Below are 13,158 nucleotides of genomic sequence, written 5' to 3'. Positions count from 1 at the left end.
ATTCTACAATCTATAATTTAATATATTCTTTGATTTCAAAATTAGATTGTCTATTCAATAATTAATTTAATAGATGGGAATGAAAATGAGAACTAACAATACAACACATATTCCATCAATCAAACTCTATAACTACTTAATTTTCTCCAGTTTTCTAAGTAAGGGATCCCAGCGATCTGGCCTCCTGATAGACCATGCATAAAATATGCAAACAAAATTCAAAATTTGTTGTTAACAAAACTTCTTTTTAAAAACTTGCTCAAAGCTGGTTACAAGTTGGGGACAAAATGATAAAACACACAACTCAACTACCCACAACCAATCCTACGCGGGGCCCGCAAAAGGTCGTCTTTGCATTAAATGACTTTTTCTCTTTCCAGATAAGAGTACGAAATGTAAATGAAGAATATTCTGGGAGAGTTACACGTGACTGGTGAAGGCCTGCGTCACCGCCAGGTGCCGGTGGTAAAGGACCGGGCGTGCCGGTGTCAGGTGTTGAATGTGAAGCGAGAGTCGGTAATGAGAAAGGAGGCGACTCGGAAGCCAGAGAGCAAACAGGCGCATGCCACGAATACAAAGGCTGCGAAGCCCAGTGAGATGGCGATGTCTGATTGGACACAAAACACATTCACATCTTTACACGTGTGATCCATCGCTATCCATATCTGCCCCCTCCTCATGTTCTGCGCTAATGCAGTCCCCGCCGAGCTCGCTGACATCAGCATGTACGCAAATGCCTGTAATATCATTAACACTGCTACATCACAATTTGAATTTTGAATTTAAATGGCGTCAAATTTCCTTTTCAATTTGGTAAATATGTAAAGATGAGCCAATCTTGTTTTTAGACCTTCCATCCATCCATTATTGTACCATACGTGAAGTGTAAAGCGTATTTATGTTTGGGGATGTATTTTTGGTTCAAATTGTGAAGTATTTCTTTATATTCCATTTGGTCTTTTTAATGTTTATCTTCCACTTGTGCAGGATTTTTGATCTGATCCTTGGGACCCGCATAATGGTTAGTCACTTACACATTAATAAAGACTTGCATTTATTCGCTCATTCATTGCATCTTATGGATCATATTTATTGATCTGTCAAAAGCATATAGAGGGGTGATGGGATCAGATAGGCAATGGGAGTTGAGTCTATGGGAGAACGTCTGGGGCGCTGTCTACAAAGCAACATATATGTACTATTATTCACTGGAAGTATAAAAGACTTCCACTATTTAACACTTGGGAGGGGTGCATATATGTTGTGCCCCGTATCCACCCTCGTTTGGTGGCATTTTTTAAAATGGTACTTTTAGATCATCTTGCATTACAAATTCTTCTAGATGTCTCTGAAGTTAATTGTCTCCCTGTCAGAAATGTAATAAATAAATAATAAATAATAATAGTACGAAGAAGAATGGATAGATAATAAGATTATTTATAAAAACTTTAAATTTTTTTAGTAAGAGTTTTTTATTGTAAATCTTGATAAAATATTTAAATTTTGATGGACATCACCTATTTATACAGATTATTGATGGACATCATCTATTCATAGAGATAACCCTAAAACAAACTCAATGCAAATGTCATTGTAAACTATACATGAATGTTATATTGCAGGCTGTACATTCCTAGAACTAGAGAAAAAGTCTTTAACTATTATAACACTTCTAACTTCACACAACCAGTACTCTAAAACTATTACTCAAACTTTGCTAATTCTTTTGATGTAATCTCCGTGGTGAGTGAAGAACTTAAAGCTAAGAGTTCCGCTTTCAGGTATTCAAGGATCTCTCATTAGGGATCCTTGAGCACGAAGTGGTTAAAGTGTCCTTTCAAACATTCCTGTTCATTTTTTTGGAGCTCTTTTAAGAACCGATGACAAAGCTACAACATTATTAGACCTTGTTAGTTACTAGGTCTCTTCCCCTACTAGATAAAAGCTTCACAAAATTAAAATAAAATAAAATTCTTCCTCAGCTGTTATCCCTTATAACATCTTCCCCTACTAAAAACATCTTCTCAAATCATTTTGACACTGGTAACTATTTACCATTTACTCATTTTGACATTCCGGAGAGGATCTAGAAATTACCTTTTTTAATTGTAAATCTAATGATAATCATGAATATCATGGATTATACTCATGTAATCTTTTACTTGAGCAATCTAAACTATTCCTTTTTAACAATGCTTTTAATGGTCGAATGGATTTAATGACTACGCCTGAGTGAAAATCTGTAGGAGGTATTTGACTCTCATCTTAATAAAACATTCTGATTCATTTTGGTTTTGCCTATGTTAAAATCTAAAAACAGAAATGGAGAGATCCAAAGAGTAGAAAAAGTGAAAGCTTACCTGATCATGGCCAAAATCAAACCAAACTTGGATCATCTCAGGCAACAAAGTGTTGATCCTCAAGAGCTCCCACAAAACCAAACCCATTTGAGCTAACGAGTATACACAAATGATGGCATTTGCAGCGAACACGTATCTACAGCAAACTCATCACCAGTTAGAAAAAGTTCAAACAAAAACTAATAAAGCAGGCTAAAACAGATTTTGCACAGGTCTTAGAGAAATATTAAGTTAAAAAGAAGGGTAAAACAGATTCTGAACATGTCTTCTTCAGCAGGAAACACAATAAACCCTAAAAATCAAAGAGTTCTCACATATTAACAAAACAAAATAAACTGTGGGCAATGAGCCAAAACCAGGTGGAAAAAAGATAAGAACACAAGATGAAAGTAAACCCTGCAAATCACATAGGGATCACATTTTCAACGAAGAAAAAACTGACTGTGGGCAATGAGAACAACTTGGAATCAAGCTAAAAGTAGATGGAACAGAGAAACAGGACACAAGATGAAAGTAAACCCTGCATACCGTAACAATTTGTGGACCATGGGAAGAACTTGGGAATAATACAAATCTAGAAAATTTGTGGTCAATGTGAAGAGCATGGGAACAAGATAAAACCACATAGAACAAAAGAATGGGGAACAAATTGTTGGCAATGTGAAGAACATGGGAACATAAAACCAGATAGCCAAAATAAAACAAAATTGTGAGACATGTGAAGAACTTGGGAAGGAGTTAAAGCTAGATAGAACAAAAACAAGAACACATGATGAAACTAAACCCTAAGAACCAAACAGTGATCACATTTTCAACATATCAAAACAAATTGTGGGATTGAAAAGTACTTAGAAGCAAGCCAAAACCAGATGGAAAGTAAGGGAAAAGAGCACAAGCTAATAAAGAACTTGAGAACGTCATAAAACCAGAGAGAATAAAAGAACAAGGACCAAATTGTGGGCAATGTGAAGAAGAACTTGGTAAGAAGATAAAACGAAACAAAAGAACACGTGATGAAACTAAACCCTAAAAACCAAACAGTGATCACAATCTCAACATACCATAACAAATTGTGGGCACTGAGAAGAGCAGAGAAGCAATCCAAAACCAGATGAAACAAGTAGCAGAAGAGCACAAGATGATTTGAAACTAAGGGAACAGAACACAAGAAGATTTGAAAGTGAGGAGAGCAAATAAAACCTACCTAAAGGCGTCATAATCATACCAATTAGCCTTGTTGGAAGTGGGCAGAGTCCCGGAAGAGGCGTTGCTAGGAGAGGGGGTATGGGTGTTCATGGCCATGAAAATGGAAGCAGCAAGAGAGAAGCAGAGGGAGAGGAGGCGGAGGAGGAGGATGAGTTTATTGAACCTCCTGAGCTTCTGGACTGAGGCAGTGGAATAGTAATGAACACCTCCACCTCCTCCCCGGGCAGGGCTGGGGCTGGGCCGCTCCCCGTTGTGCAGCCTCAGAGCAGCCCCGGGCAGCTCAGGGGACTGCATTCCGTACATTTTTTTCTCTTTAGGGAGGGCTTCGAGCTGTGTTGGCTATGGAGAAAACGGGCTGCGGGCACGGTGAGGAGCGCCTCCGCCTCTCATGGCTGAAGGGGAAAGAAGAGGGAAGAATTTCTTATAGTCCTGGTGAAGATCAATGGCTGTAGAATTCCTGGAATTTGATTTATCCATCAATTACCACCCCTCCGCCAACAGCTCAAGTCGTGTTGTTTTTACCCTTTTTACCTCATTCGCACAGCTGTCTGTTTTGGAATGACGAGAATACTGCAGCTCCGCCTGCGTCAGCACTCGGTCATCCTTACTCCCTCTCCTTTTCTTTTTTAAATTCAATTTATCGTGGGATCTTTTCAATTTGGGAAAAATAGAAAAATAGCTTTTTCACATTTGTTCTCTATGATCTAATTTGTTTTCCTCCAATTACCGTTCAAAAAAATTAAATTCAGGTATGTGCACACAAATATGCCAAAAAAATTACCATGAATACTAAAAGTCATTTTTTTTTTTTCCATTTTATAGTTTCCTCGCAAATGTTTTAAGATGGCACTTTTAGACCACATTGCTTACGAGTTCTACAAAGAGCTTTGTAAATTTAGGAAAGCTAAAAGGTTAGCTTTAAACTCTTCACTCACCTATGGTGAACCCCTAGTTCACAAGGACCAAAGATGAAGTTTTGGTGAGTGCAAGGTCCCCTCCATGAAAAGTGATGAGGCTAAGCAATAAGGTTGAACCTCCAACAACCAAAAAGAAAACAAGGGAAAAAAGTGACCTTCAACACATTTTGTATAGAGCTAAGACAATGCTTTCAAATTATTAATTATATATCTGGTTAAAGTTTTAGTTGATTGGTTGGCTGAAAGCATTGGTCATGAGGTATGGTCTAGTTCTTTTGGGGAAAAACATATATTGTAAATAATGGTAACAAGGTTGGCTATGGTTAGATAGACTACAAACATATGTTGTCAAAAGTTTTGTTTTATCAACATTACCAATTATATTAAAAATTTAGGAGGCTAAGCTCATTCCACCGTCTTTAAAAAGGAAAATAAAGTGTATATATAAACTATAAGACTTTTAATATTTTAAATTTCTATAAATAGTGTAACTTTTAGTAATATAAGTCTTTTTTAATGACTGGGGAATTATTCATAAAAATAAATGTTCAAACTCTCTAATATATCATAGATTTGTGGGTAAAGGTCTTGTTCCATTGGCTAAAACTTGAAAGCATCTCTTGTTAATGAAAGCATCTCTAGTAAACTAATGGTCATAGGATAGGGCTTGGTTCTATTGGCTAAAAACATAATGGTCAAACGATCTATTATCAACGTCACCAATCATGTTAAAATCAAAAAAGTTAGGAGGTTGAGACCATTGTATAATTTGAAAAAAAAAAAAAAAGTTAATATTAAAGTGTATGTAGAAAAAAACATCAATTGCCCATAAATTATCATAGGATCATATTGAGCATTGATTGACTAATAGTATCTCAATTGACTAATAGTATCTCAAATGGTAAAAAGATCCATTATCAACATCACTAGTCACATTTAAAAAATAGGGGGCTAAGCCTATTCTATTCTTCTTCTTCTTCTTTTAAACATATGTTTAATAAGATTTTTTAAATTATATACTAATATTAAAATCTATAGATAGAATTGGTTTTTAGAAAGTTTATTTATGATGAATAATGTTGACATTAAATTTATTTCTTGATGTGAAATTATATTAATATTAAAATGTATATATAGAATTAATTTAATAGAAAATTGAATTATAATAAATAATGTTGATATCACATTTATTTTTTGATGTAAGATTATTAAATATAAGCATCTTGAATTTACAAATAAGATAATGATGATGAAAAAGAGAGGGAAATAGTGGTTTACTTCTTTAGAAGTTGAAAAAGAAGAGTGAACTTTTATAATCCACTAAAAGATAATCAAATGAAACTAAGGTAAAGAAAGCTATCTTTTATTAAATAGTAATTTTGAAATAAAAGATATTTATAAATTTGTGCATGATTATAAAAGTGTATACATAATGCGAAAAGAAACTACAAAGGTTTTGAAATAAAAGATATTTATAAAAGTTTAAATTGTCAATAATGTTTAAAGTGTAAATTTAATGTGAAAGGGATCCAAAATGTTGTAAAGTTAAATTCTAAATGTGGGAAAGATGGCATGTATAGGAGTATTTTTTTTATGAAACTCTAATTTAGATAGTGCATTTTGTTACTAATGTAATGATAAATTTAAATTTAAAATTTCAAAAGATCATTTATTCAATTTGTATATTTTATTATAAGATTGAAATATGTACATATGTATGTAAAACTTGAAAGTAAATAAGAAAAATATGATTATTTAAATTTTATGAATAATTTAATAATTGTTTATTCTATATATTATAAGATTATAATTTAGAATAATAATAAAAGGGTAAATATTAAAGATCATTTTTTCACTTTAGACATGTTAAAGTATAATTATTATTGTTTTATACTTTATGTATAAATTATTGCTTTAAAATTTAATTCTGTTATAGATATTTTAATAATTATTATTTCATTCTTAACTTTAAAATAGATATTAAAAAAATTGTTTCCCTAAATAAACTAATAATCATATAAATGAGTTAATAAATCTTATTATTTCAATCTATTTCAAATATAATTTGTCCTTACATTAGCATTCTTTATAAAAAAAAAATTCTTATGTTTCATCCACCTTCCATATATACTCATTTTTATAATTAATAAAATAAATATACATTTTTAATCAAATGTGTGTGTGCATGTGTGTGTGTGTGTGTGTGTGTGAAGAATCATCAAAGGAAATGCATAGAAACTTCAAATAATTTATTTATTTATTTTTTGTTGGGTAATAAGTCTTTTCCTTGACCATGGATGCCTACAATAATACAAGCACCAAGAAGACCCATTAACAGGACATAGAAAACACAATAGGATTTACTCATGCAAAGTCATTTCAAAAGAAGCCTTAGTTTTCTTGATTTTCTTCTCTTTCACAGTAATCAAACCCTCCTCCACCCTTACAACCTCATCTTAATAATCTGTCACATTACATTCATTCATGTTTGGATCTTCCTCAACCTTTCTAACTTTATAATTGTTGTTATCATTAGAAATTGTGTCCCCCTCTTCTTGAAAATTAAAAAGGTATTATTTCTCCCTCAAATCCAATGTGGTAATAGTTTTCTTAATCACATGCTCCTTTACACAACCAGAAGGACCAACCTTAAAACTCTTCTGATTTGGTTGTGCAACCTAATTCACATCCCACATACATGTGATAACACCCCACTTACAACTTGAGATAAACTATTTTGTTGTTCACCCTTCTTTTCCACTATATAAAGAAGGTGGAAAATATAGTTCCTTCACTAAGAGGTTTGTTTGACCTACTTGTGTTTAATACATTGGGTAACCATATGCCCAATCTTCAAACACCTACTACACTTAAATGGTGCCCCTTCATAATCCAAAGCCTACACCTAGAAACCTTGTAAGGTCTTGAGTGTGATTTCTATAATCACAAAAAAATGGTCCTCTAGACTATGAGGCCCCTTTCTAGCAATTTTGCATGATTTATTAATCACCTATCTTTGATTGAATCATCACTTACTATTTTTTATTATAACCTATGGTTTGACCACCTTATCCTAAGTCTTTTAATTAATTGAAAGAACTTGCTCCTCTAATTAAATAAAATCCCCTTTATCCTGAGTGTGCAAATAAAAAGGCATTTTCCTATTTTACAAATAAAAAGAAAAGCATTTTTGTCTACACATGAGGGGCAGACATTTTTATGTGAGAGGAATCTCTATTTTTCAAAATAACTTTAAATTTCTTCCACTCATATTTTGCTTCTTAAACATATTCATTGATCTTGCTCAGGTGAGATTCTTGTGCACAAAGTCAACATGAGGTTCATTCTCCACCCTTGATTTTGCCTCTTATTCTTTAACGCCCATTTATCTTTAAAATGGAGGCTCTCTCCTCACTCTCTCATCTCTTACACTCTTATGCTATTGTTATGTTGCAAATTTTTTTTGTGATTTTGGAACACTTGGAGCACTCACTTTGCACTCATTTTGCATTTGTATTCTCATACTTATCTTAGTCTTTCCTTTTATGCATAACTTTAGTCTTGTGTTTCATTTAGCTTAGATTGCATTGCATTCTTCTTGATTCTTAGATATTAGCACTCTTGCCTCCACTCTATGAATCTTTCATTTTGTGGTGCACCCGACAAAGGTTGCTTTAGCTAGGTTCATTTGAGAGCCACCATCTCATACCTCTTACATGTCATGGATAGGAAGCTCCAAGTCATCATTCAAGGTTCCTAATCCATTGGATTCCTTAGATAGAATGTCATAGATAAGTGTGACACATTTTATGTAGACATTTTTTGTGCCCACCATGGGGCTGAACATTCTTGTTTAGCTCCATTTTTTTGGTTTTCATCGCTTTTTGCATTTGTAGGTTCAATTTTATGTTTACAGCCAGAAATATAATATTGTACTAGTATTATTTTATTTGTTGTTCTATTGTACTACTTATTGAGAAGTATCACATTATTTGACCTACAAAGTGTTGTATTGGGCATAAGTATCACCCTTTCACACTATGAAGTATCGTATGATATTTTATTAACCAAAAGTATCATTCTATTTATTTCAATTGCATAATTTGGCTTTCAGGTTTCATTTTGTGCTTTCATGCTTTCATTTCAGGTTCTCTAATTATCTAATAAGCTTCTAATAATAGTTTTGTAGGGTTATTTTGAACTTTCATTGCTTATCTTAATGACCTAACCTTATTTGTCCTATAGGAGCTTATTTGCTTACTTGCCTTGCTAAGGAAAAATTGCCAAAAAAAAGGGCTACTAACATTTGTTGCATGACTTCCCAAGAAAAATAAATAAAATTTGTGTCTTCATTGCATTTCAAGTTATTGCATCTACTAGTTGCTTTCACTTTCATAAGCACATTAAAACCCATTACTAAGGTTCCATTATTGATAGGAGAGTATGTTGTGCACCTTCTTGGTGAATCAAAAATCTTGACTCATCATTGGTTCAATAAAGTGGGTGGCATATTCCACTCTTTAGTGGTCTTAATTAACTTTCTCGGGGGAAGCATTAGGGAATAGGAGAGTATTCTCTTCACCTTCTTAGTGAATCAAAAATCTTGACCTCCTTAGTGTGGATCTATTTTGTTCAATATCCTTGTGAGATTTTACCTTTAGAGGGCATGCTATTGGTGGAAAGATACCAATAGGAACAACCTAAAGTGGGGACAAACAGAACCCAATGAATCTAACCCACTATAATCAAAACCTCTTGAAAAAGACAAAAGCTTTGAGGGGCATAATACTTGACTCACTTAGTGAGATTACTTGTGATATTATGACCATGAGGAAATAATTAGGTGGGAATTCTTAAGGTACTCATGTGGTTGTGAGGCTTACATCTCATATTGAGTACAAGAGGGATGTTATGACAGAACCCTTACTAAACTCCTTAGGATTTAGAGGCCACCCTATTTTTTTGCTTAATATATTGGTGCAAGGATTGATCCTAGTGGACTACCCAGATCGCCCCAAGATTTGACTCATCATATGTGTTCCTTTAGATGTGGGTAACCACTCTATGAAAAATCCAATGTCTATTGTGGGAAACCACTTTGTGTGAAGTTAGGGAGCATCGAGTTATGGGCTAAGGTATTGAGTAATGAGTCATGTCCTTTAGGTAGATATTGCTTCAATCTATCTTTGAATGTGCTAGACCCATGGAAATCATTTAAATATACACAAATCAATAGTTTCATAGGGTTTTTGCTTTTCAAACTTTCCAAGTGCTTGTATTGGAAAGGTTTCTTTTTCCCTTGTTCAATTGCTTGAAGACGTGTGTTTGTATCACAATTGATCTCAAAATTGCTACCTTGTTGTCAAAACTAAAATAAAATTCTTCCATCATAGTCACATTGTCAAATTTGGTCAAAAAATTCAGTCAAACTTAAGTCTTTTAGGCATGAATGTCACAAACTTATTTGTACTAGTCAACTATTGTACTACCTCTATGAAAAATTTTGTACAATACTTCTGGTCTTTGTATATTATCATAATTCCTTTGATAATATGTTATACTACTATCTATAATCCTATTTTATTGTCATTTAGAAACCGTCGTATCACCTAAAACAATCGTATTTCTCCCTAGAAACTATCATTTGAAACCGTTGGTCCTCCTACTATTGTTCTGCTCCTTGAACTCTATCGTTGGTCTCCACACATCCTTAATTCTCTTTCAATTCATTCTTGGATGATTTAGGGGGTTTTATACTTGATCACATTGCATCTTTGGTTTGAAATCTGCATGTTTGGGTTTGTTTAAGTTGAAAATGATCACCTTGGCTCCTTGGTTACATACTTTATTTGAAAGGTTGTTCAATTGTCATCTCACTTTGTCCACCTACTTGGCTATTTAGCTTCTTTCCTAGCTCTTGACTCAAGTTTCAGATGTCATAAATTTATTGGGCACTTTTCTTGACAAGTCACTCTCTCATTGTTATCTCTCTTTGACAAGTGAACATCTTACTTTTCTAAGTTTGGACTCCAAGAACTTTGTGTTATCTTACTAAGTTGAAAACTATCTCTTACATGTCAGTTACAACTAGGTTCCAACTTGGTCAAGGAATTCATATATCTTTTAACTTTGAAGAACTACCTTCTCTAACCAGGTGCCCGCATAAGCAACATTTTGGGCAGAACCTATTTTTGATGAAGTAAAGGAAAAAAAAAACTTTCCAATTTGTTTGATCCTCTTAGTCACTTTGGTAGTTCCTTAGATACTCCACTTGATACCAAAAGGGTTGAAAATGGTGTGTGTTTCACCATGAATAAGGAAGAGAGAAACTAACTCTTAGACAACTTCTTTACATATAGACAAGAACAAATAGAAAGAGAGAAGAAGGCATACTTAGATGAACAAGAAAGACAAGTGGTTGCTAGGATGAATGCTCATGTGTTTGGGGAAGACAATACTCACAATCATAATACTCATGGCTTTGGAAATCATCACACTAATCCCTTTGGATACCAACATGTGAACGCTAATTATAGTAATCCCTTTGCAAACTTTGGAAATAATGGCAACAATACCCCTCCTAGGACTCCAAGGTCTCATCTTGAGGGTTGTGTGTCTCCACCTAGACATTCCCAGCATAGACAACCTTCACATAGGTCACAACATGGAAGTGAGGTGGACAATGATGTTACTAGTGAAGACCTCATGAAATTTCAACAAGACAACTACTTTCAAAGACTTATTCTTAAGGCCTTGGAGAAAAATGGGAACCGATATTTCACATACTTGACTTCTAGAGGATAGAAGCTACCTCATGACTTTGATGCTCAAAGGATTATTCAAAAGAGAGAACCTACTGAAACTAAAATCTTGAGGAAACAGATCCAAGACTTACAAAACAAGTTTTCATGCATGGAAAAGGAAAAGGAAAAACCTAAGTCTTCATTCTCTATTGACTCTATATGTGCACTTCCCTTTGACAAGAGTCTCTACACAACACCTTTTCTACAAGGTGTTGAGATTCCTAAATATGAAAAATATGATGGCAATGGGGATTGACATGATCATGTTAGGCAATTTTTTTCTCTTAGTATGGACTGATGACACATATCTAATGGGACTTGTAATGCCCACCCATAGTTTTCTTTTTTGTTTTGATTGCCAAACTCTTTTAGTCCTATTTCATGCATTTGTTAGTTTTAGAGATATTTGATTTTCAATTAAATGGTATTGTTTCATAACTTGGATTATAGATATATCGATAATAATTTCTTAGTTGATTTCATTCATGTATTGTTGAATGATTATGATTGCTCATGCATTAATGATGTTTCAATGATTCTTAGTTGTGATTGTAATTGCTTTCATGGTGATGTCATATGATATATCTATAATAATGATTATTTCATATTCATAATGAGGCATTGTTATATCTGAGTGTTCAATGTTTTGACTTGTGATTTATTATGATACTGACCCCATACTTGCATGTGTATGGTGCATGTGTTTATTTTACCATTTCTATCTAATGTGTCTGATGTGGTTAAGGGATGGAGTCATAGTCACTTTCTAGTCAGGATCTACATGATGTACCACTCTTGCTATTGCCTATTTAGTTTAGATATATTTATATACATGTACATGCTTGTCTTGTATGCAAGATGCAGGTGTCAAGAATCAACTTCCCTGAATCTCCAAGATTAGCATGCCCTACTACAAATACTCAAATGGTGATAATGGGAAGATAATGATCAGAATCAATCCCAGACATAGCCCAAAATACTTGTCTTGCAAGAAGGACTCGTAACAAATTGTCTACCCTTTTTTAAAAATCATGGGTCTTTTGTACGTACGTGGTTTGATTCTTTCTTTGGTTGATTTTCCTTATGCATTTCTTAAGGTTTGACTTAGTGATTTGCCTGATAGACTAGTTATTTATGATTCTTGGATCAATCGTTGTCATTGATTTGTCAAATGTTATTTAATAAAAAAATTGAAAAATGTTAAAATAGGTTGATTTTGCATTTTTGGGATTATATGGAGTTTTAGTTAAATTAAAAGATATAATTTAAAAGGCCTAATTTTAGAAAATTATGTTACAAAGATTTGAAAATTGAAAATTGAGTATTAAGCTCTAATTATGGTGTAGCATTATTATTTAATTAATAAAGATTTAAAAAATTAGTGGCATTTATAAAATGCACTTCAGTTATCTTTATTAATTAAATAATAAATTTGAATGTCTTTTTATGAAATTTCTTTTAAAAGAAATGTGGAGAAATAAATAAAAAGAATAATAAAATAATATTTTCAATTAAAAAGTGGATTATTTGTGCATGAAATAAATAATTAAATAAAATAATTATAATTTTAGAGTTGTGGAGACTAAAACCCTAAAAGGGAATTAGAATTCTATATTAGAGGGTTTTTGGGTCATTATTGCATACACAGGTTTTGGAGAGCAACTCTGGGGTTTGGAAAAGAAGGGAATTTACGTGGCTTGAAGGATTTTGCTTGCAGTAGGAATTTCATTCAGCTATGAGATTTTAGCATCAGTGTGAGGTAGGGTTTGAAATCCTGTGAATGCATTCTCAATTTGGAAACATTTGTTTCCTCCATGCTTGTTTGGGTGTTTGGAATTTTGTTTGTCATTTTGATCATTTCTCCATATCTAA

At 33.3% G+C, this 13,158-nt stretch overlaps 1 protein-coding gene across 1 annotated transcript; it reads right to left on the bottom strand.

Moving 5' to 3' along the window:
• Window positions 1–224: 224 nt before the first annotated feature.
• Window positions 225–3,960, bottom strand: LOC149543301 (CASP-like protein 4C1). Its single transcript, XM_089798139.1, has 3 exons — window positions 3,565–3,960; window positions 2,361–2,496; window positions 225–737 (listed from the first exon to the last, which is right to left on the bottom strand). Exons 1-3 carry the CDS (start codon window positions 3,867–3,869, stop codon window positions 489–491), a joined length of 690 nt encoding a protein of 229 aa, XP_089654265.1. The 5' UTR covers window positions 3,870–3,960; the 3' UTR covers window positions 225–488.
• Window positions 3,961–13,158: the final 9,198 nt, after the last annotated feature.

Source organism: Cupressus sempervirens, chromosome 8, assembly GCF_028749045.1.
Source record: "Cupressus sempervirens isolate cs-2001-9-10 chromosome 8, ASM2874904v1, whole genome shotgun sequence".
NCBI classification, from domain to species: domain Eukaryota; kingdom Viridiplantae; phylum Streptophyta; class Pinopsida; order Cupressales; family Cupressaceae; genus Cupressus; species Cupressus sempervirens.
Note: the sequence above shows the minus strand (reverse complement) of the source record. Positions and strands in the feature narration are given on the sequence as shown.

Bases quoted from the DNA above. Each gene is read 5' to 3' on its own strand.
- LOC149543301 (XM_089798139.1), bottom strand. From the start codon at position 3,869: ATGTACGGAATGCAGTCCCCTGAGCTGCCCGGGGCTGCTCTGAGGCTG. The intron at 2,497-3,564 runs GTAGGTTTTATT...AGTTTGCTGTAG, and splicing joins TATGATTATGACGCCTTTAG to ATACGTGTTCGCTGCAAATG. The intron at 738-2,360 runs GTAAGCTTTCAC...ATGATATTACAG, and splicing joins TTGATTTTGGCCATGATCAG to GCATTTGCGTACATGCTGAT.